The following is a 22,144-nucleotide window of genomic DNA, read 5'->3' on the forward strand; positions in this document are numbered from 1 at the left end:
AATCCGGGGATTGAGGAGTAATTGAGATTCTATCAGAAAAAGTGAGTCTCTGCAGATTGTAGGTGGAAATGGATATCATTGAGATTGGAACTGAGACCATGTATATTTGTAACATGAATGAGCATTAGCATTAGCAAAGGCACATGATGCAAGAAAGCAAGTTTATATAGCATCAGCCAAAAAAAAAAAAAAAAACAACCCTTATTTCACCCATCCACTCACTCCAAATGTTTGTCAAGTTCTACCTTGAATCTGTTTAAGCTATCAACTTCTACAATGACAGATGGAAGTTTGTTCCAGCAATCAACCACCTGCTGGCTAAAGGCAAACTTGAGGAAGTATTTGAGAGGTTTAGTTCCTTTTACAGGTAAGTTTGTTCTATTGCTTGGGTTATTCACAATGCATTTTGCAAATATGGTAAAAGTTAAGGGGAATATATATGTGAACTAAAGAAAATTTTGGATATGGAATATATATATAATGTAGTCTCAAAAGTGCTTCCCACATACACACTACTCAAATTACTTCCAGTCACTAGCTTACAGAGTATATGAGATTATTTTAATGCCCCTATAGATTTTTTGCCAATAAAATTGGTTTTGTGGACTATCTAGTGACCAATCTGTGAAAACTGTTTTATTGACGTGCCTACAAAATGTAAGGAATGTCAGATTTCACCATGGTGCATGTCATAATTAAAGGACATGATTCATCTACATGATGGAAGAAATTGGGGGTGTGATTATCTCAGAGCTTTGCTCTTAGCACTAAACAAGAGTTTCACTACTTCGCACCTCCAGTAAGTGTAAGTAAAATGATGGTATTGCCATCAAGCCATCCCTCTTGTGGATCCCACATCCTGACTCCTGGCGCCTCTGTAGCCAGGTGGGAAGGAGCAGCAGTGAGTAGCACACGCTTCTTGATTAGACCGGGGTTCGAGCCCATCACCACCAAATATGGAGGATGCGGAAAGGTTAGGGAATGACCACCGCACATTCCGGAGCAATATGGCCTTAGTTGCTAATGCTCCAAAAAACCAAATAACAAACAAACAACATCCTGACTCCTATCACTGACATACACAAACCTGATGTCAGCATTATCTATTTAAAGTTACATTAATTTGTTACTTTTTGTTAAATGGCAATTAGGTTATGTTACTTTAAAGAATTGTTTGAGTATTCACACCTGGATGGTCACCTCTAGTATTGTAGTTGCAAAGTTTCTGTCTTTGCACATGATATATACTGAGGGTTAATGAGCATCCTGTAATTGTCAAGGTGCAAGAAGAGGATTGATTGTTGTAGAACAGCTGGACTTTGCTGAAATTCAGTCCACTTGACTAATGGGTGGGCCCCAATATCAGCTCCATCATCATTTGAGACTCCAGGTAGCAGCCCTGTCACTATCAAACCTGGAAGAATGTCTGTGAGAATCCTCAGGGACCATATTTATGTGTACCATGATAGATAATCTTTATTAAATAATTGTAAATAATGTACAAGAAAATAATGTAAATAACATTTTTAAAAAAAAATTATGTTTTCAACACAAAACATTTTTAATATAACTTGAGTATTATGATTTCCCAATTATTCATGCCTAATTTTCTCTCAGTTTTCATGCAATCTGCTGTAATTAATCTCTAATTACTTTTGCACACAATCTTAAATTTCTTTATCTATTTAAAGTTTCATTAGTTTGAAATGAAACCTTAAATAGATTTGCTATGTTATGTTTCTTTAAAGAATTGTTTGTGTATTTACAGTGAGGTTATAGTATGAAAATGACATTCGGTGACATATGAGATGAAGATTTCATTGAAAAGTGCTCACTTTTTTACTAAAATCTTGTTTGCTATACATGAAGTGTGCTTAAGTTTTGCCCATAATGTTATAAAATAATGCTTTTTCCCAAATAAATATTATTATAACATATCGTGGTATTCTTCTTAATAGGGATGTGTAATTAGCTTGTTTAAATGCAATTTAATTTAAATTAAATGTAATTTAAATTTAAGTTTATTACATGTAATTTAAATGTAATAATTTATAATTATTTTGTTTAGATGGAATTATATTGTATAATGCTTTAATTTATCAAACACTTGAGTTAATTTTATTTTAGTCATCACTCTTTTTAATATTTAATTTCACAGAACCCTTTATTGGACTGACTGGGGTACAAGGCCACGTATTGAAAAAGCCTTCTTAGATGGCAGTCAGAGACATGTTATTGTTGATACTTCACTTTTCTGGCCTAATGGACTTACCATTGACTATCCAGCAAACCATCTTTATTGGGCAGATGCCAAACATCATGTAATTGAAAGTGCTAATTTAGATGGCAGCGGACGAAGAAGAATAATTGATCAAGGTACATATGTGAAAAAATTTGTTTATGTTAAATTATATTTGGAAATTTTAAAAACAGTAATTTTTAGGGACAAGCTTCGTGTACAGTTACAGAAGTTAACCCTTAATTACGAGATTACTTCTGTATTCTTTCTTATCATCAACAGCATGTTGTATAATATTATTGAGGTCAAATGAGTTTGTTCATGCTAATATGATGCATGCATGTAGTTGGTATACTTTTTACACTTTTGGATGGTACACTTTTTACAGTTAACATATTTTTTAAAGTTACCCTTTTAACATTAATAATGCAAGAACAGTATTTTGTTGTAGGTCTTCCTCATCCATTTGCAATCACAGTATTTGAAGATACATTATTTTGGACAGATTGGCATACTAAAAGTATCCACAGTGCAAATAAATTTACTGGACAAGATATGACTACCGTCCACTCAAAATTACATTTTCCAATGGATATCATTGTGATTCACCCTCTCAGACAGCCTGAAGGTAAGCTGGGTGTGTGTGTGGGGGGGAGTTCTTAAAACTCACTGATTAATTAATAAATTTCATAAACAATTAGTTGATTACTAAATTTATACTATGTAATCTATATTCTGCATTGGGTGTTTTGATTGGATGCTTTTATATTTGTTACTATTTTTATCTTCCTTAAACTACTTAAAGTTGCTTCAAGGTGGTGATCTAAACAAAATTCCTGCCCATCATCATTTATTTGAAACTCTTCTTCCACATGTTCTGATTTGTTGGACTATAAACAGCAGTTGTAAATGGGTGATGATTTTAGTTTTGAGTGGCCTCAGCTTCTTTTAAGCTAGAAAGTTTAAAGAAAAATACACTGTGTGAAGATCTACAGATGTGACTGAATTCAAGAAACAAAGAACAATGCTTTAAAAGTTGAAAAAGCCCTGTTTTTCATGTAAGAAAGGGTTACAAAATGTGCAGAATATTTAGGCTGAACTATAAGTCATGGAAAAAAAGTATTGACAGCTTCATTTTACACATTTCTATTTACAGTGCTTAACAAAAAAATTAAGATTTTTTTGTTAAGCACTGTAAATCACTAAATTTGGCTTATGGTGTGGTATAACATGTTTTGCCCATTCATGTACTGCTTTCTGTTCCCATTTATAAAGTGGTTTATTCTAGTTGTTATCATTTTGAAAGATTTTTCTTATGAATGAATTGAAGGTTGGATAGGCAGAATGTAGGTCAACATTCTAGTGAAATTAAAGATGAAATCCCCTTTTTCTCATGTGTTTATGATATATAAAGAGAAATTAGCTATATAATATCGGTGTAGATATACCATAGTTTACCCATAAATTTGAACTACGTATGTAGTGTACCTGCCCACCCACTAATGATGAAACCCACTAGCTTCGAAACAATCGTCTGGGTGGTGGTATCCACTGAAAATAAATAACAGTAGTCTTCTCTACTAGAGAAGCGTTATTTATTTGAAGTAGTGCAATACCAGCTATCTCGTTGTGAAGGCACCCACAATATGAGATACAATTAAAACGATGCCTTTACACTACATACGTAGTTCACATTTATGGGTAAATTATGGTGTATCTAGACTGATATTATATAACTGATTACCTAAACCCATAAGAAATTATGCCTTGTGCATTTCATCTTCTAATAAAGAGAAATATATAATGTGATTTATAACAAAATTCTAAGCAGGTTATGATACATGAATAACAGGAATTCATTTCGCAGCTAATTCAGGAATTTCAGGAGCTCAGTATTAGAATATAAACAATTTTTCAAAAGTACAATATAGAATATGAATAATTTTTCAGACGCACAATACAGAATATGATTAATTTTTCAGGAGCACACACAATATAGAATACGAATAAATTTTCAGACCACAATATGGAACATGAATGATTTTTCTCTTAATCTGTACACTGTACTGTTGATGCATTATTATTATTATTGTTGCTCTTATACTATTTCTTCCTGATTGGGGATCCAGCTCATGACAGGTATTGCTACCAAGTACACAGGGTGGTTGTTGTTATATCTGGTGTTACTGTTGGTTGAGGAACTCTCAACAGATGTTCAAGACTACAACTTTCTGGAGTTCCTTGTAGGTTTTCGCTGAGAGACCTATTGCTGCTAGGCTGTTATGTGTTTGTTAGGTATGGTGCCAAACCTGTGGTTGACACAATGATCGGGATGGTCATAACTTGTTGCATATGCCACATCTCTTTGATCTCCTGTCTTAGGTTCATGTGCTTCCTGATTTTTTCCCCATGGGTTTTCTGCAGTGTTGGGTACCGCTGTGTCAATCAGATAGGTAGCCTTTTCCTTCTTGTCTACTTATGTCCAGTCTGTTGTTCGGGATTGTCTTATCCGTTATTATGGTGCAGTCCTAGTACAGTTTGTAGGTTGGGGTCTCTAGTACTGCCTGGGGTTTGTACTTGTAGTATGGTACTAAAGTTATTATTATTATTATCAGGGCCTTGCCGAGCCATTTTAGTACCTGAGGCAAGAATGAAAACTTGTGCCCTACTGATAATGAAGGCAGTGTTGACAATTATTTAATCTTCATTTTGGCATCCCTTTCAGCTTTTAACCTGAGGCAAGAGCCTCTTTCACCTTGCCCTCAGAACGGCTCTGATTATTATCATTATTATTATTATTGTTATTATCATCAGTGTTCTGCTAAGGATAGGTCCATGCATACATTTAACTACTTCTCCATATCTTCCATTCCCTCTCAGTTTATCTATTATAGTTTTCCTCAATCTCCCTCTGAGTCTCTTCCCCTCAACATTTCCCTCCATCACATCCTTCATCAATCCCTCACCTCACAAAACATGTCCATTCCAGTTTCTCTTCCACCTCTGATTATTTCAGTCAAACAACTCTTCTCACCAACCCTTCTTGAAATCTTCTCATTTCTCACTTTATCAACCCATCTCATCTTTTCTATCATTCTCCATACTAGTAATAGAGTCCTAGCCCCCCCCTCCTTTGAATTAGAAATCCTAAGCTTAAGTCTTAATTTCGCACCAATCTCAAAATTTCTAATATCTTCCATTATTGATGTCCATGTCTTAATGCTCCACACCAGACATTGGTACAATGTCTGGTGTGGAGCATTAAGAATTACAGATTTTCTCAGACATTTCATGGTATTTCCTGTGCTACTTCTTCAGTGACTGTAAAAACAGCAGAACTCATAAATTATAGTGACTTTGTTTACATGGCTCCTCCGTAGCCAGGTGGGAAGGAGCAGCAGTGCGTAGCACACGCTTCTTGATTAGACCGGGGTTCAAGCCCGTCACCACCAAATATGGAGGATGCGGAAAGGTCAGGGAATGACCACCACATATCCCGGAGCATATAGCCTTAGTTGCTAATGCTCCTAAGAACCAAAATAACAACAACAATAACAACTTTGTTTACATAAAGTTGTTAATTTTATTACATATTGCTTCCTTGTTAATATTTAGCATTTAGTTTTTATATACATAATATAACACACAGATAGCTATTAGTAACATCTATTAAAGATTAATTTTAGCAGTTTAAATAATTTTTATTCAGTTAATAATTCAATTAATAAGATTAAAATTTAATAGAATTAAATTAAATAGGATAAAATTCAACTTAAGTAAATAGATAGCCATGAATACTTATATTCCTGTAATGCTCTCCTTATGATGCCATCAGCCTCACATACTGAGACAGTGATTTACAATTAATTATATTTATATGTTCTATACTGTACTCTCAAACTAAACATTTTTAAATCAAAATGCCAGTTATGGTCCCCCAGGACCAATCATAGTTTGTACCTGCAGGTGAGGATGTTCAGAAAAAGAGAGAATAGGGATTTGGGTGTTGTAGGATTGACATCTGTTTGGCAGCTAATCTTTGTGAGAATCTGAATTGCATGGGTGGGCTCAAAATTACAGAGTGAAACAAGATTATGGAGTGAAACTCCACAACAACAAATAACCATAAGAACCATAATCAACAAAAGCCAGACCCAAGAAGAATGATGAAGTTACAGGTCAGGTAAGATCTCCTGGTTCCAATTCCATAGTTAGTATCCTATTCCCTAAAGTAATTATCCTAAGTAATAGTGACCTAGCCCCCCCCCCACCTATGAATTAGAAATCCTAAGCTTAAGTCTTAATTTCGCACCAACTATCCCATATCTAGGTTTCCTTGTCCAGCTAAATAGCAGTTTCCAGGATATAAAAACACCATCAACAAAATACTGTCACTCAAAATTAAGAATGCCCTACATAAAAAAAGAAATATGATCAAGCATTCAAAAAATACAATAACCTATCAGTAACCCACATGAAACCCTCTTCCAGTTATGATCAGACAACTAATATTACATATTAGAAAAGCTCATAGCGAGAACACCATAGTAGTTATTAATACCAAAGATTACAACAGTAAACTACTCAGCCTACTTTGTTACAAAATCTACTATATAATCAGAAAAGACCCTACCAATAGAATCATAAATAAAAGAAAGTCAAAACTAAAATGCCTAAAATAAGAAAACAAAATAGCATAAACATATTCAAGAACCTACTACCAGATAATCCTGAACCACTGATATTATACAGGAACATAAAAGCCTACAAAGAAGGAAACCCGAATAGACATTCAATCATGTATTGATGATCTTAGTAAGCCACCATTCCCAGTACACTCCATTCAGTGCCTCCTGTGGTCTTACATCAAAAGGATGTCAGAATGATTTTGATAAATCTTGATGCTAATAAAGCTCCAAGTCCTGATGGTATTTCTCAACTTGTCCTCAAAACCTGTGCTCCTAAACTTACTCCTGTTCTGTGTCTCCTTTTCTCACATTAAAACCTTATTCCAAAGGTGTTTTTTTCTTCTGCTTGGAAATTTGCTCACATCCAACCAGTTCCTAGAAAGAGAGACAAATCCCTCCCATCCAATTATCGTCCCATTGCAATTACTTCTACTTTTTCTAAGTAATTGAGAAATCAATTATATACCAACTGTTAAACTATCTAGGAACCTTCCATTTGATCGACGATCTCCACTATTGGATTACGTCAGTGTTGATCCACTGGTGATGTTCTGGCTTATGTTAACCCTCTTTGGACAAATACAATGGAAAAGTTTGGTGAAACTCAAGCAATTGCTCTTGACATTTCAAAGGCTTTTGATCATGTTTGGCTTAAAGGTCTTCTAAATAAGCTTCTTTATTATGATTTGCCATCTGCTTTTTGTAATTGGGTATCCAGGTTTCTCTCTGACTGCTCAGTGTGGGTGATGGTAGATGGCTATCTGTCTTCTAACTTTAGCATTAGTAGAGGCATATGATGCAAGAAAGCAAGTTTATATAGCATCAGCCAAACAAAAAAAATAACCTTCCCATTTCACTTCAAATGCTTCTCAAGCTCTGTCTTAAACTTATTTAAGTTTTCGACCTCCACTATGACATATGAAAGTTTGTTCCAACAATCAACCCCCGCTAAGCTGCAGGCAAATTTCCACACATCTGTTCTACAATTGTCTTTCCTCAATCTGAATTTATGTCCCCTCAGTTGAGTAATCTGAGCAAGAGAAAGAATCCCATCAGCATTTAGCTTCCTCAAACCATTAACTTGAGCTTGAGCTTGCTCAAGCTTTATACACCTCAATCAGGTCACCTCGCATGTGCCTAGTCTCCAGATGCTGCAGTTTGCAGAACTTAAGCCTTTCTTGATAAGAGCACCCACTTGTACCATTTACCAATCTTGTTACCCTTCTCTGGACTCATTCCAGCAACTCTAAAAAATCCCTCCTAAAATGAGGGCTCCAGACCTTTATATGCAGTACTCAAGGTATAGTTTGACTATTGCCTTATACAATGAGATAATCACCACCTTATCCCTGCTACCAAAATTCCTGTATATCATTGACAAGACACCACAAGCTACTCTTGCAGCCTGTCACCATTGTGACAGGCTGCAAGAAAACTGTTCAGAAAACTTCATATCAGACTGCACAATTACTACCAGGTCTTTTTTTCATTCTCCACTACCCTGAATGTAGTACCATACAGTTGGTACGTTACTCTGGAGTTACCGCTACCATATGGAGTACTTGACATTTCTCAATGTTAAACTTTGGTTGCCACCTCTCAGTCCAGCTGCTCAACTTTTCTAGATTCTGTTGCAGTAGTCTACTGTCATTAACAACTCTGCCAACTTTCATATTGTCTTCAAACTTGGACATTAACTCTGATATATCTACATAAATATCATTGATAAATACAGAAAACAACAGTGGGTCCAACACCAAACCCTGGGGGACTCCACTAATAACATTAGTCCACAAAGAGCAGTGTCCATTGATTACCCCCCCTCTCTCTCTCTCTCTCTCTCTCTTTCTCTCTCTCTCTCTCTCTCTCTCTCTCTCTCTCTCTCTCTCTCTCTCTCTCTCTCTCTCAACCATCCTTTTATCCATAGCAGCAGCTTGACCTTAATGTCACACTGCTCAAATTTATACAGTAGTCTTCCATGTGCAACAGTATCAAAAGCTTTCCTAAATTCCAAGTATATGATTTCAAAATTATTTGTTTGCATCCAATTCCTTTGTGACCACATCGTAGTATCCAATCAAATTGGTCAGATAAGATGTCCCCTTAACAAATCCATGCTGTGTCTAAACTATAACTGCAGTCTTGTTTAGATTATCCTACAACACTTCTTTAACCAGTCATTCCATTATTTTCACCGGAATGAAAGTTAAACAAACAGGTCTGTAATTATTTGTGTCACCCTCATATTCGCTTTTGTGAACTATGCATACATTTGCACATCTCCAGTCTATGGGGAATCCACTTATAATTATGGCTAAGGGTTTCCTTACTTCCTTTGCTGCCTCCTTTAATATAACTGGTTAGATCCCATCCACCCCTGGTGCCTTTCTTATGTTTAACTTCAACATTTTCTCCTCCACTTTACTTACTCTCAGCTATTACAAAATCATTTAGCTCCCTGCTAGAGTTTGATAAGCTTTTCACCTCCACTTCCCTACAAACTTCCTCATGTGTGAATGTAGATACGAAATAGTCATTCAATTTGTCAGCTACCTCAGCATGATCATCAACGACTGAACCATTAATATCAAGTTGACAAATCTGATTCATCCCTTCCTTCTAGAATATATATATAAGTAAAGAAGTCTTTCTGTTCTTCTTTGCAAAAGATTTCTCATGACCTACCTTCTCTTGCCTAACCTCCTTTGTGACTTGATTAAAGACTAGCTTATATCTAATAGTCTTCTGTGTCATCTGATAATTTATATGTTTCCATGCATTTTTCTTCTCTGCCATGAGTCTCATTAGTTAATCTGCTATCCATTTAGGTCTAAACATTGGACTATATTTTTTAGTTGTGATAAAGAGCCTCAAAACTTCCAAGATTACTTCCTTGAATGCTTGCTATTTAGAATTTTATGTTGGTAACATGATCAGTTGATCCCATTATATAGAATTTATAAACTGTCTGAGACCATTGTAGTCACCTTTACGAAAGCAAAAACCTTCCCTTTATCCCTGATGGTAATTACCTCTTTAAGTAAATTCCACATCAGCACACTATGGTAACTGCTACCTAGTGGGTTTTTTCTGCAGATTCTAAGTGCATGAAGAATCACTGCTGATAATCAAAACAAGAGTATTACTTCCTGTTTGCTTCTCGAACATGCTGTTGTAGAAAACAATTATCCAATAAATCCACAAAAGCCTTGCTAGTGTGCGAGTGACCAATCAACAAATTCCAGTCAATAATCCTTCCCCTTCTCCACTAATACTGGTGCCCCCCCCAGGTTCAGTTCTTTCTCCCACTCTTTCCTCTTGTATATTAATGACCTTCTTCCATTAAACAGAATTCTTCCTATCTGTAGTTTTTCTGATGATATAGCACATTGCATTCCACCTTCCAGTTTAAGAACCTTGCCCTGGTAAAACAGCTTCAAATTCTTGAATATCATCTACCAATTCCTTAAATGCTGATCTCCAGGCAATTCTCCAGTGGGGCAAAGATAACTTAATTGATTTCAATCCTTTCTAAAACTCAATCCTGTCTAATATCACAAAAAAAGGATTGTTTTGCTTCTGTGCTCACCTTCGATGGCACTCTGATTTCTAGGCAGGATCATATATCTCTATTGGGGATTATGCTTACTTCTAATCTCTCTTGTCATAAACATATTACAAATATTGTTTCCTTTGCTTCAAAAAACTGGGTTTTCTCTTTTGCTCTCGGTGTTACTTTTCTTCCAAACAGCTATTCACTCTATACAAATCTGAAATCTGCCCTACCATGGAATATTGTTCTCACATTAGGTTCTGTGTGCCCAAAACCTCTCACAGGCTTCTAGATTCCATTCAAAAGGGGCAAGTAGGTTAATTAATGACTCATCTCTAACAGTCTCTCTACTCTCTGTCTCATAGACGTTCTGTTTCTGTTACGTACCTTTACTTCCATGGGCAATGTTCTTCTGAATTGGCTTCTATAATTCCTGCTCTCTCTCTCTCTCTCTCTCTCTCTCTCTCTCTCTCTCTCTCTCTCTCTCTCTCAAAGCAATCCGAACATATGCTGAAAACCAATCAGCATTCTTTACTGTCTAACTTGACAGGTGGAACAGGACCAGGGTATGTCTGAAAGGGGCAAAGGTTGATGACAATGTAGAGCAGGTATCAACTTTTAAGGGTACAAAAGGTGATATTGTATAGTACATGTTGGCACTAATGATATTAAGAGTACGAGACTGGCAGAATTACTTAACAAATACAGGTCACTGTCGAAAAACAAGCCGTGAATTAGGGTTGAATTTGAAAGTGTCTGCAATTCTGCCCAGACAGGATAGGAGGGAGTATATGATGAGAGCCTTGTCAATCAATTTGGCCTTGGAGAGATTGTGCAAGCTCAAGTGGTAGAATTTTTCTCAGCCTGGTCTGGGCTTGTTAACAGGAGAGACTGCTTCTACAGGAATCGTATACACTTAAACAGAAAGGGTGCGAGAATATTTGCTGATGCTATTGAGGTAGTGTTAGGTGGGTCAGAAAACTGCTAGCTTGGGGGGATACACGAACTAATTAGCAGTAGCTGCTGGCAGAAGTGAAAATGATTCTTGCACTGCTTCTATTGGAATGAGCATCAAGGAAAACAAGCTGCAAGGGATATCGGAGACTGCTGGGAGTCATTGCAGAACAAGTAAATACATGGACTGTGTTAGGGTAGCTAAGAATAGGAACAGGTGCATGTATACTTGCGTGTACACCAAAGATAGGAGTTTGGTAAATAAATTTGACAAATTTGAGGTGTTGGTCAAAACATCAAATGCAGATATTGTTGGAATATCAGAGATGTGGTGTCACAAAGATATAAGGAATGCAAAAATGGAATTTGGGGAGTACAATGTGTACAGGAAGGATTAATAGGGTAGGAAGGAGGGGTTATGCTATTAGTTAAGAAACACATAAAATCCAAGAAAGTACAGCCAGTCGACATCGCCAGACAGTGCAGTGTCGAGTCAGTTTGTTGTGACATAAGCACTGGGAGATCAAAATTGAGAGCAAGAGTGTGTTATAGGCCTAATGACTCTGATGAGTATAATAAAAAAATCTGTACAGGGAATTAGAGTGGGCCAATAAATCAGAGAGTCATTTAATGGGGGATTTTAATTTCCCAGATATTTACTGGAATTTGTGGGTTGGTCACTCGCACACTAGCAAGGCTTTTGTGGATTTATTAGTTGATTGTTTTCTACATCAGAATGTTCGGGAGGCAACTAGAAGGAATAATACTCTTGATCTAATTATCAGTAGTGATTCTTCATGCATTAAGAATCTGCAGAAAAAGGAACCACTAGGTGGCAGTGATCAGTGTACTGAAGTGGGATTTACTCAAAGAGGTAACTACCATCAGGGATAAAGGGAAAGGTTTTTGCTTTCGTAAAGGCAACTAGAGATGTCTGAAACAGTATTTAAATTCTGTATGGTGGGACCAACTGATGTTACCAACAGCATATTCAAAATGGGAAGCATTCAAAAGATTAATCTTGGAAGCTACTAGGCTTTACATACCAACTAAGAAATATTGTTCAAGGTTTAGGCCTAAATGGATGTCAAATGAACTAATGAGACATGTGGCAGAGAAGAAAAATGTATGGGATACATATAAATTAATGGGTGACATGGAAGCCTATGATAGATATAAGCTAGTCTGTACCCAAGTCACAAAGGACATTAGGCAGGCAAAGGCAGATTATGAGAAATCTTTGGTAAAGGATGCAAAAAAAAACAGCAAAGAGACTTCTTTACCTATGTAAACTCTAGAAGGAAAGGGATAAATCAGATTGGTCCACTGGATATTGATTGTTCAACTGTTGATGATCCTGCTCAGGTGGCTAACAAACTAAATGAGCATTTTGCATCTCCATTCACACGAGTTATTCAGGGAGGGGAATGCCAGAGGTGAATTAAACTCTGAAAGTGAGCTAGATGATTTTGTAATAACTGAGAGGAAAGCGGAGGAGAAATTGTTGAGGTTAAACAAAAAAAAAAGCCACCCAGGGTGGATGGGATCTATCCAGTTATATTAAAGGAAGCAGCAAAGGAAGTAAGCAAACCCTTAGCAATAATTATGAGAGCTTCCTTGGACTCAGGGGAAGTACCCATGGACTGGAGATATGCAAATGTGACCCCAATTCACAAAGGAGGATCAAAGGGTTACACAAGTAATTATAGACCTGTTAGTTTAACTTCTGTTCCAGGGAAATTAATGGAGGCACTGGTTAAAGAAGCACTGCAGGATCATCTAGACAAGACTTCATTTATAGCTCAGACATAGTATGGTTTTTTTAAGGGGAGGTCTTGTCTGACCAACTTGATTGGATACTATGATATGGTCACAAAGGAACTGGATGCAGGGAATAACTTTGATATCATATAATTTTATCTTAAGAAGGCTTTTGATACTGTTGCACATGGAAGACTGCTGCACAAATTGGAGCAGTGTGGCATTGGAGGCAAATTGCTGCTATGGATAAAGAGATGGTTGAGTGGGAGAAGACAGAGAGTATTAATCAATACACACTGCTCTTTGTGGAGTCCTTCAGGGTTCAGTGTTGGGTCCATTGTTGTTTTCTGTATTTATAAATGATATCGATGATGGTATGTCAGGCTTAATGTCCAAGTTTACTGATAATATGAAGGTTGGCAGGGTTGTTAAGGACACTAATGACAGTATGCTGCTGCTGCAATAGGATCTAAAAAAGTTGATCAGATGTGCTGAGAGGTGTCAAGTGAAGTTTAACATTGACAAGTGTAAAGTACTACATATGGGAAGCGGTAACCCCAGAGTAATGTATCAACTCTGTGGTACTGCACTGACAGTGGTAGAGAATGAAAAGGACTTGGGGTAATTGTGCAGGCAAATATGAAGTTTTCTGAGCAGTGCAGACGTTCTGCAAGAGTATCTCATGGTGTCTTGCCAATGATATACAAGAATTTTTTTAGCAGGGATAAGGAGGTGATTATCCCTTTGTATAACGCATTAGTCTAATGCGTTATACAAAGGGATATGATACTAATGATATTAAGAGTAGGAGACCGGCGGAATTACTTAGCAAGTACAGGTCACTGTTGAAAAAAAGCCGTGAATTAGGGTTGAATTTGAAAGTGTCTGCAATTCTGCCCAGACACGATAGGAGGGAGTATATGATGAGAGCCTTGTCGATCAATTCGGCCCTGGAGGGATTGTGCAAGGCTCAAGGGGTAGAATTTTTTTCAGCCTGGACTGTACTTGTTAACAGGAGAGATTGCTTCTACAGGGATGGGATACACTTAAATAGAAAGGGTGCAAGAATTTTTGCTGATGCTGTCGAGGCAGTGTTAGGTGGGTCGGAAAACTGCTAGTTGGGGGGGGATACAAGGACTAATAGATTAACAGTAGCCACTGGCAGAGGTGGAAGTGATTCTTGCACTGCTTCTATTGAAATGAGCAGAAGCCTGAAAAACAAGATGCAGGATATTTCAGAGACTGCTGGGAGTCATTGCGGTACAAGTAAACACATGGGTTGTGTTAGGGTAGCTAAGAATAGAAACAGGTGCATGTATACCTGCGTGTACACCAATGCTAGGAGTTTGGTAAATAAATTTGATGAATTTGAGGTATTGCTCAAAACATCAAAGGCAGATATTGTTGGGATATCAGAGACGTGGTGTCACACAGATATAAGTAATGCGGAACTGGAATTTGGGGAATACAATGTGTATAGAAAGGATAGACAGGACAGGAGGGGAGAAGGGGTTATGCTATTAATTAAGAAACACATAAAGTCCAAGGAAGTGAAGCCAGTTGACATCGATGGACAGGGCAGTGTCGAGTCAGTTTGGTGTGACATAAGCATAGGGAAATCAAAATTGAGAGTAGGAGTGTGCTATAGGCCTAATGACTCTGATGAGTATAATAAGATATTGTACAAGGAAATAGAGTGGGCCAGTAAATCAGAGAGTCTTATAATGGGGGATTTTAATTTCCCAGATATTGACTGGAATTTGTGGGTTGGTCACTCGCACACTAGCAAGGCTTTTGTGGATTTATTGGATGATTGTTTTCTACATCAGCATGTTCGTGAGGCAACAAGAGGGAGCAATACTCTTGATCTGATTATCAGTAGTGAATCTTCATGCATTAAGAATCTGCAGGTAAATGAACCACTAGGTGGCAGTGATCACAGTGTGTTGAAGTGGGATTTACTCAAGGAGGTAACTACCATCAGAGGTAAAGGGAAGGGTTTTTGTTTTCGTAAAGGCGACTATGATGGTCTGAGACAGTATTTAAATTCTATACAGTGGGACCAACTGATGATGTTACCAACAGCAAACTTAAAATGGGAGGCATTCAAGGAACTAATCTTGGAGGCTACCAGGCTTTACATACCAACTAAGAAATATTGTTCAAGGATTAGGCCTAAATGATTGTCAGATGAACTAATGAGACACGTGGCAGAGAAGAAAAATGTATGGGATACATACAAATTAATGGGTGACATGGAAGCCTATGATAGATATAAGTTGGTCTGTAACCAAGTCACAAAGGAGATTAGGCAGGGAAAGGCAGACTACGAAAAATCCTTGGCAAAGGATGCAAAGAAAAACAGAAAAGAGTTCTTTACATATTTAAACTCAAGAAGGAAAGGGATGAATCAGATTGGTCCACTGGATATTGATGGTTCAACAGTTGAGGATCCTGCTCAGGTGGCTAACAATTTAAACGAGTATTTTGCATCTACATTCACGCATGAGGAGTTATTCAGGAAGGAGAATGATGTAGGTAAAGTAAACATTGGCAGTGAGCTGGATGATTTTGTAATAACTGAGAGGAAAGTGGAGGAGAGATTGTTGAGGATAAACATAAAAAAGGCACCTGGGGTGGATGGGATCTATCCAGTTATATTAAAGGAGGCAGCAAAGGAAGTAAGCAAGCCCCTAGCCATAATTATGAGAGCTTCTTTGGACTCAGGGGAGGTACCCATAGACTGGAGATGTGAAAATGTAACCCCAATTCACAAAGGAGGATCAAAGGCTGACACAAGTAATTATAGACCTGTTAGTTTAACTTCTGTTCCAGGTAAATTAATGGAGGCACTGGTTAAAGAAGCACTGCAGGATCATCTAGACAAGAATTCAGTTATAGCTCAGACGCAGCATGGTTTTGTTAAGGGCAGGTCTTGCCTGACCAATTTGATTGGATACTATGATGTAGTCACAAAAGAACTGGATGCAGGGAATAACTTTGATATTATATATTTGGATCTTAGAAAGGCTTTTGATACTGTTGCACATGGAAGACTGCTGCACAAATTGGAGCAGTGTGGCATTGGAGGCAAATTGCTGCTATGGATAAGGGGATGGTTGAGTGGCAGAAGACAGAGAGTGGTAATCAATGGACACTGCTCAACGTGGACTAATGTTATTAGTGGAGTTCCTCAGGGTTCAGTGTTGGGTCCGTTGTTGTTTTCGGTGTTTATGAATGATATTGATGATGGGATATCAAGTTTAATGTCCAAGTTTGCAGATGATACAAAGGTTGGCAGGGTTGTTAAGGACACTACTGACGCTATGCTGCTGGAACAGGATCTGGAAAGGTTGAACAGATGGGCTGAGAGGTGGCAAATGAAGTTTAACATTGACAAATGTAAAGTACTACATATGGGAAACAGTAACCCCAGAGCAACGTATCAACTCTGCGGTACTACACTGACAGTGGTGGAGAATGAAAAGGACCTGGGGATAATTGTGCAGGCAGATATGAAGTTCTCTGAGCAGTGCAGACGAGCTGCAAGAGTAGCTCATGGTGCCTTGTCAATGATAAAGAGGAATTTTTCTAGCAGGGATAAGGAGGTGATTATTCCCTTGTATAAGGCAATGGTTAGGCCACATCTTGAGTACTGTATACAGGTCTGGAGGCCTCATTTCAGGAAGGATGTGGAGCTGCTGGAACGGGTACAGAGAAGGGCAACAAGATTAGTGAATGGAACAAAGGGTTGCTCTTACGAAGAAAGGCTTAAGTTTTGCAAATTACAGAGTCTGGAGACTAGGCACCGGAGAGGTGATCTGATAGAGGTGTATAAGGCTTTGAATGGTTTGAGCATGCTCAATGCCAATGGGATTCTTCATCTTGCTCAGAATAATCAGCTCAGAGGGCATAAATTCAAATTGAGGAAGGACGGATGTCGGATAGATGTGCGGAAATTTGCCTTTGGCCAGCGGGTGGTTGGTTGGTGGAACCGACTTCCATCACTTGTTGTTGAAGTTGATAGCCTAAACAAATTTAAAGCTCAACTGGACAGGTATTTCGAACGAACGGAGGGGTGAAATGGGAGTGGTGTGTGTTTTTTTTTTTTTTTTTTTTTGGCTGATGCTGAATAAGCTTGCTTTCTTGCATCATATGCCTCTACTAATGCTAATGCTAATGTTAGTCAGGCCACACCTTGATTACTGTATACAGGTCTGGAGGCCTCATTTTAAGAAGGATGTAGAGCTGTTGGATTGAGTACAGTGAAGGGCAACAAGATCAGTGAATGGAACGAAGGGTTGCTCTTACAAAGAAAGGCTTAAGTTTCGCAGATTACAGTGTCTGGCGACTAGGCACCTGAGAGGTGATCTGATTGAGGTGTATAAAGCCTTGAATGGTTTGAGTATGCTCAGTGCTAATGGGATTCTTTCTCTTGCTCAGATAATCACCTGAGAGGACATAAATTCAAATTGAGGAAAGACAGTTTAGGTTGGATGTGCAGAAGTTTGCCTTTAGCCAGCAGGTAGTTGATTAGTGGAACAGACTTCCATCTTTTGTTGTGGAAGTTGATAGCCTAAATAAATTGAAGGCTGGTCTCAACAGGTATTTGGAATGAACGAAGGGGTGAAATTGGAGCTTTTTTTTGGCTGATGCTGCATAAGCTTGCTTTCTTGCATCGGATGCTGATGCTAATGCTAAATGCTAACTTCAAACTCACAGAACCAACTTTTCTTCTTCCTCGTTTTTTCATTCAACTTCCATTCTCTGGAACAACCTTCCTTCTGGAACAACTTTCTACAGAAATTCAACTCTAATGTCAACAAATATATTCTTTCATCTTCTGAACCTTCAATTCATGCACTAATTGCTGTAGTTTCTGATACCTCTCGTGTTTGGAGTTTCGTAAAAATAAAATAGACACATTGTCAATAGAAAAACACATCCTGGGTGCAATGTAGCACAATGACTGATAAGTATAATTACTCCAATTCTCCGGAATAACCAATATCCATAAAAAAGACATATCACCCACATGAAAAACTTCAGAACATACACCTTAGGTAACACTACTTGACATGACACTGTTAATTCTATATTATATGTTCTCTTGCCTACAAATAATCCATATAATGACCTTCCTGGGTATTGTCAGATTCCTGTTGATAACTCTACGTACTCTTCGATGGCTGCTATTGATCCCTTTACGCAGTGTGAAGTTGATCTTACTATTGCTAAAATGAATAGCTCCAGATGCTCTGGTTGGGATCTTATTGAAGGAACTTTTATTAAGAGGTTTCATACACTTTGTCTGACTGTCTTACCAACATTATTTAATAAATGTTTGAATGAAGACTTATTTCCTTTAATCAGGGAGTCTTCTCTGTTAAAATTAATCCCTAAATTATCTGATGCAACAACAATGAAATCATACAGACCTATTGCCCTTCTGTCCCACTTAGGCAAATTTCTTGAACAGTGTCCTTGTGGGTAGCACACAGTAAAATCGCTGTCCTACCCACACCAGGTGGAAAAGACGTGGGTTTGAGTCCTGTCGATGATATGAAGAATTTTTATTGGCCTTTTTCACAATGTGGCTGAGTTAGTTAGTCTCAGGTGAGGGTAGCATGGTTTTTCTCCCAGAAACTCGGGTTTTTTCATCTAGCAAACAGAAAATTGACAACAGAACACAATTTACAGATGGTATATACAGAGCAATAGAGCCTTAGTCACTAATGCTCCTAAAAACCCAACAAATAATTTCTTGAACGATTGATCTCTATGAGGCTCACTACTCTTTTCGTTGACAAATCACTTATCTCTGTCAATCAGTACAGCTTTCACCCAGGGCATGGCACTGAGGAAACTGGTTGAGCTTCTATCACATACCCAAGATTGTGATTGTAAATATGTCTCTGTCATCTACATCTACTATACCAGCACCTCTGATCATCTTTGGTGTCCCAGTTTGTTTGCTTGGTTGCGTCAAGCATCTTGTCCAGTCTCTTTATGTTATTTAACTAAGAGCTACTTTGGAGACTGATCTGTTACTGTTCTCTAAGGCTCCAACTCCATTCGACCTGTCAGTTATGGTTGTCCACAAAGTTCATGTTAGGTCTACTTGTCTGGAACCTTGTTCTGGATGAGTGGCTCCTTAGGACTGATCATAACATCTCTAAACTAGTGTGCACCAATGATCTAATACTGCTTGTAAAAGGATCTTCTCATTCTTGAAGTGAATGCAAATGCTATTATGACTGATTTATCTCAGTTATGTACCATCAACAAGTTATCTATTTCATCAACCAAGACTACAATGATGATACTAAAGGGATAACTTTATCCTTTCTGGCCTCCAGTGGATAAACTTTCAAATAAGTCATTGTCTTTGGTGACCTTACATAAATTTCTGCATATGATCACTGACTACAAACTCAATTTTATTAAACATTTAGCATATATTCATGAAAAAATCAAAAATTATATACATCCATGCTGATCTGCTTTTCCAAACAGTCTTAGGGTTTGAATTGCCACTCTGCATTTCGTGTATAAAGCTGTATTCGCTCCCATTTGAACCTATTGCACTCACTAGTACCTTATTTTGGCAGCCTGTAATTTCAGCATGCAGAATAAGCTATCTTCCATCCAGCAGTCTATGCTTATGGCAGTGTGTTGGGACTAACTCTATCAACCTGAGACTAACTCTATCAACCCCAGCCCTCCAGGTCCTTAATGGTTGTTTGCCCCTTGACTGCTTATTTTCCATGGGATTAGTTTTTATATAAGACATGGAACTTCTGTTTTTTCTGATTTTACAGTTAACAGTGCTACTGATCCCAAGGTTGAAAAGTTATGTTGATGGGAGTGTTTGATTCAGCAGTGGCAAGATAACTGGAATAACTCTCCTAAGGGATGAGTAACTTACAAATTCATTCCAAATGTTCTTTGTGCATCTGTGGAAAATAATTCTCACTGGTTTACTCCAAATATACATTATTTCTCATTTCTCATTTCTGGGCATGAGACACTAAGTGCCAAACTGGCTAAATTCTTATCTTACAGATTCATCTCGGTGTATTTATGGCAATACTGAAAATTGGGAACATAATCATCTTCCATTGTCACCTGTGTGGGGATTTACGACTGCCTATGACACACATTTTGTCTCTGCTTGCTCCTGGTCAATAAACTCTGCTACGCTCCAAGGAGAACTTGCTACTTCTTCAGGACTTTGCTGCAAACTTTCCTTCACTGAAAACAACTGCTTGCATCTAGATAACCACCTACTGGCCACTGTTGATGCTTTGATCCAGCTACAGTCAGATTCTTTCTTATGCATCAGTCTATGCAGGGAACTTCACCAAGCCTAGTATGCAGATAATGATAATGCTGACATGGACATCATCTGCCAATTTTATTTTATTTTAGTTTTTCTTTTTTAAGGCTCTGCCTGGGTTTGGGCTCCCTGGGTATGATGATCTTGCTAGTATACATGGTGTTGCATTCCACCAGTGGATACAGGACTCATTTTTTTTCTTTGTTTTTATATTATATTTTTTAATTAATTAATTATATTTTATTATTATGATTTATTTTATTTTTTATTTTTTTGATTGATCCCAAAGTCATTTTGGTCATTCAATATTGGATTGTTAGGGCCCACAACAATTCACGCTTAGTTGTGGTTTGCCTCCTCATGGCATAGATGGACACTGGGCAGGCTTTTCAGGTGATTGCCTTCCTGGCAACAGAGTGGCCAGAAACAACTAAACAACACAACACACACTGCACAAACATAACACCACGCACATTTCTGGCCTTTTACAGAGTTCTGTATGCATCACAGTGTACTAAGGCAGAGTTGAACTGACATTCAGGTGCTGCCCTACATAAGATACTATACATGTCTACATGCCAATGCCTCAGTAACACTGATTTGTTAATTTCATTTTATTAGACAACATGTTTACCAAAATCCCTCTTGATAAAACAAAAACCATAATACAACAACAAATCAGCAAAGTTATTAACACAGCCTTATTAATTTCCCTGAACACAAAAGATGTTTTTCACTTAATTGAACCCTCAGTTAGAGAAGGCTATTTCAAAATTTCCCAGCACCCTATACAAACAAAAAGTTGGGCAATCGCCCCTCTCTCTCCCTCTACCACCTCTCTCTCTCTCTCTCTCCCTTCCCCCCTCCCCATACATAAAATTTAAAATATAAATAGAGAAAGAGAAAGACAACGGTATACCATTCCTGGATCTCTTGTTAAAGAAATATAATAACTCTTTCCTAATATAGAGGAAATCAACAAACATTGCTACTGCTGTAAGATTTAACTCCAGTTAAATCTTAATGAACACAAAATTAATAACTCCATGAACACAAAATTAATCACATCCTTAAAAGTTTCATTCTTAGAGCTTTCTCGCTATGTAGAGATCAAGCACTCAAAAAAGAAATCAGCAGAACTTCCCAAATATTTAAAAACAATGGATATCCGCAAAACCTCATAATGAAAACAATTAAAGCAACAAAAGAGAGATATATCAACACACACTCATCTGACAAAGAACCAAAAAAAAAAGGAAAAGAGTACATTACTAATTTGGAAAACATGCATTTCGCTGCACGGCTTTTCTATTGGTATTATTACTTAAAGCTGTTGGCTCATTGCTCAACTTGCAAAATTTAGTTAATTTCCTGAAGCCTTAAAATTTCCCTAAAATTTGTGGAATATGAGTAAAAGAGGAAGGACTTAAAGAAACTCAGAACACTTAAATAAAAATGCATAATAATTTTTAGATAAAATAGAAAAACAGTTTTAATTTTCATTGAGAGAAATTCACTTGTGAGGCCCAAGAAAATTATTTTATTTTTACTCCAAAAATATTTACTAGTCATCAAAATTAGTTTTATGAGTATTTTGTTTAAATATGTAA

The 22,144-nt window shown here is 37.5% G+C and overlaps 1 protein-coding gene across 1 annotated transcript in view; it reads left to right on the forward strand.

Moving 5' to 3' along the window:
- The window catches only part of Lrp4 (LDL receptor related protein 4), a 904,868-nt gene that overhangs the window by 574,299 nt on the left and 308,425 nt on the right, over window positions 1-22,144 (forward strand). Inside the window, exons 13-14 of the mRNA XM_090386734.1 lie at window positions 2,159-2,376; window positions 2,691-2,867. Coding sequence (XP_090242860.1) covers window positions 2,159-2,376; window positions 2,691-2,867 — 395 coding nt within the window. The remainder of the gene's footprint in view (window positions 1-2,158; window positions 2,377-2,690; window positions 2,868-22,144) is intronic.

This window comes from Mastigoproctus giganteus, chromosome 12, assembly GCF_048544385.1.
Source record: "Mastigoproctus giganteus isolate SK-2022 chromosome 12, ASM4854438v1, whole genome shotgun sequence".
In the NCBI taxonomy this organism is placed as follows: Eukaryota; Metazoa; Arthropoda; class Arachnida; order Uropygi; family Thelyphonidae; genus Mastigoproctus; species Mastigoproctus giganteus.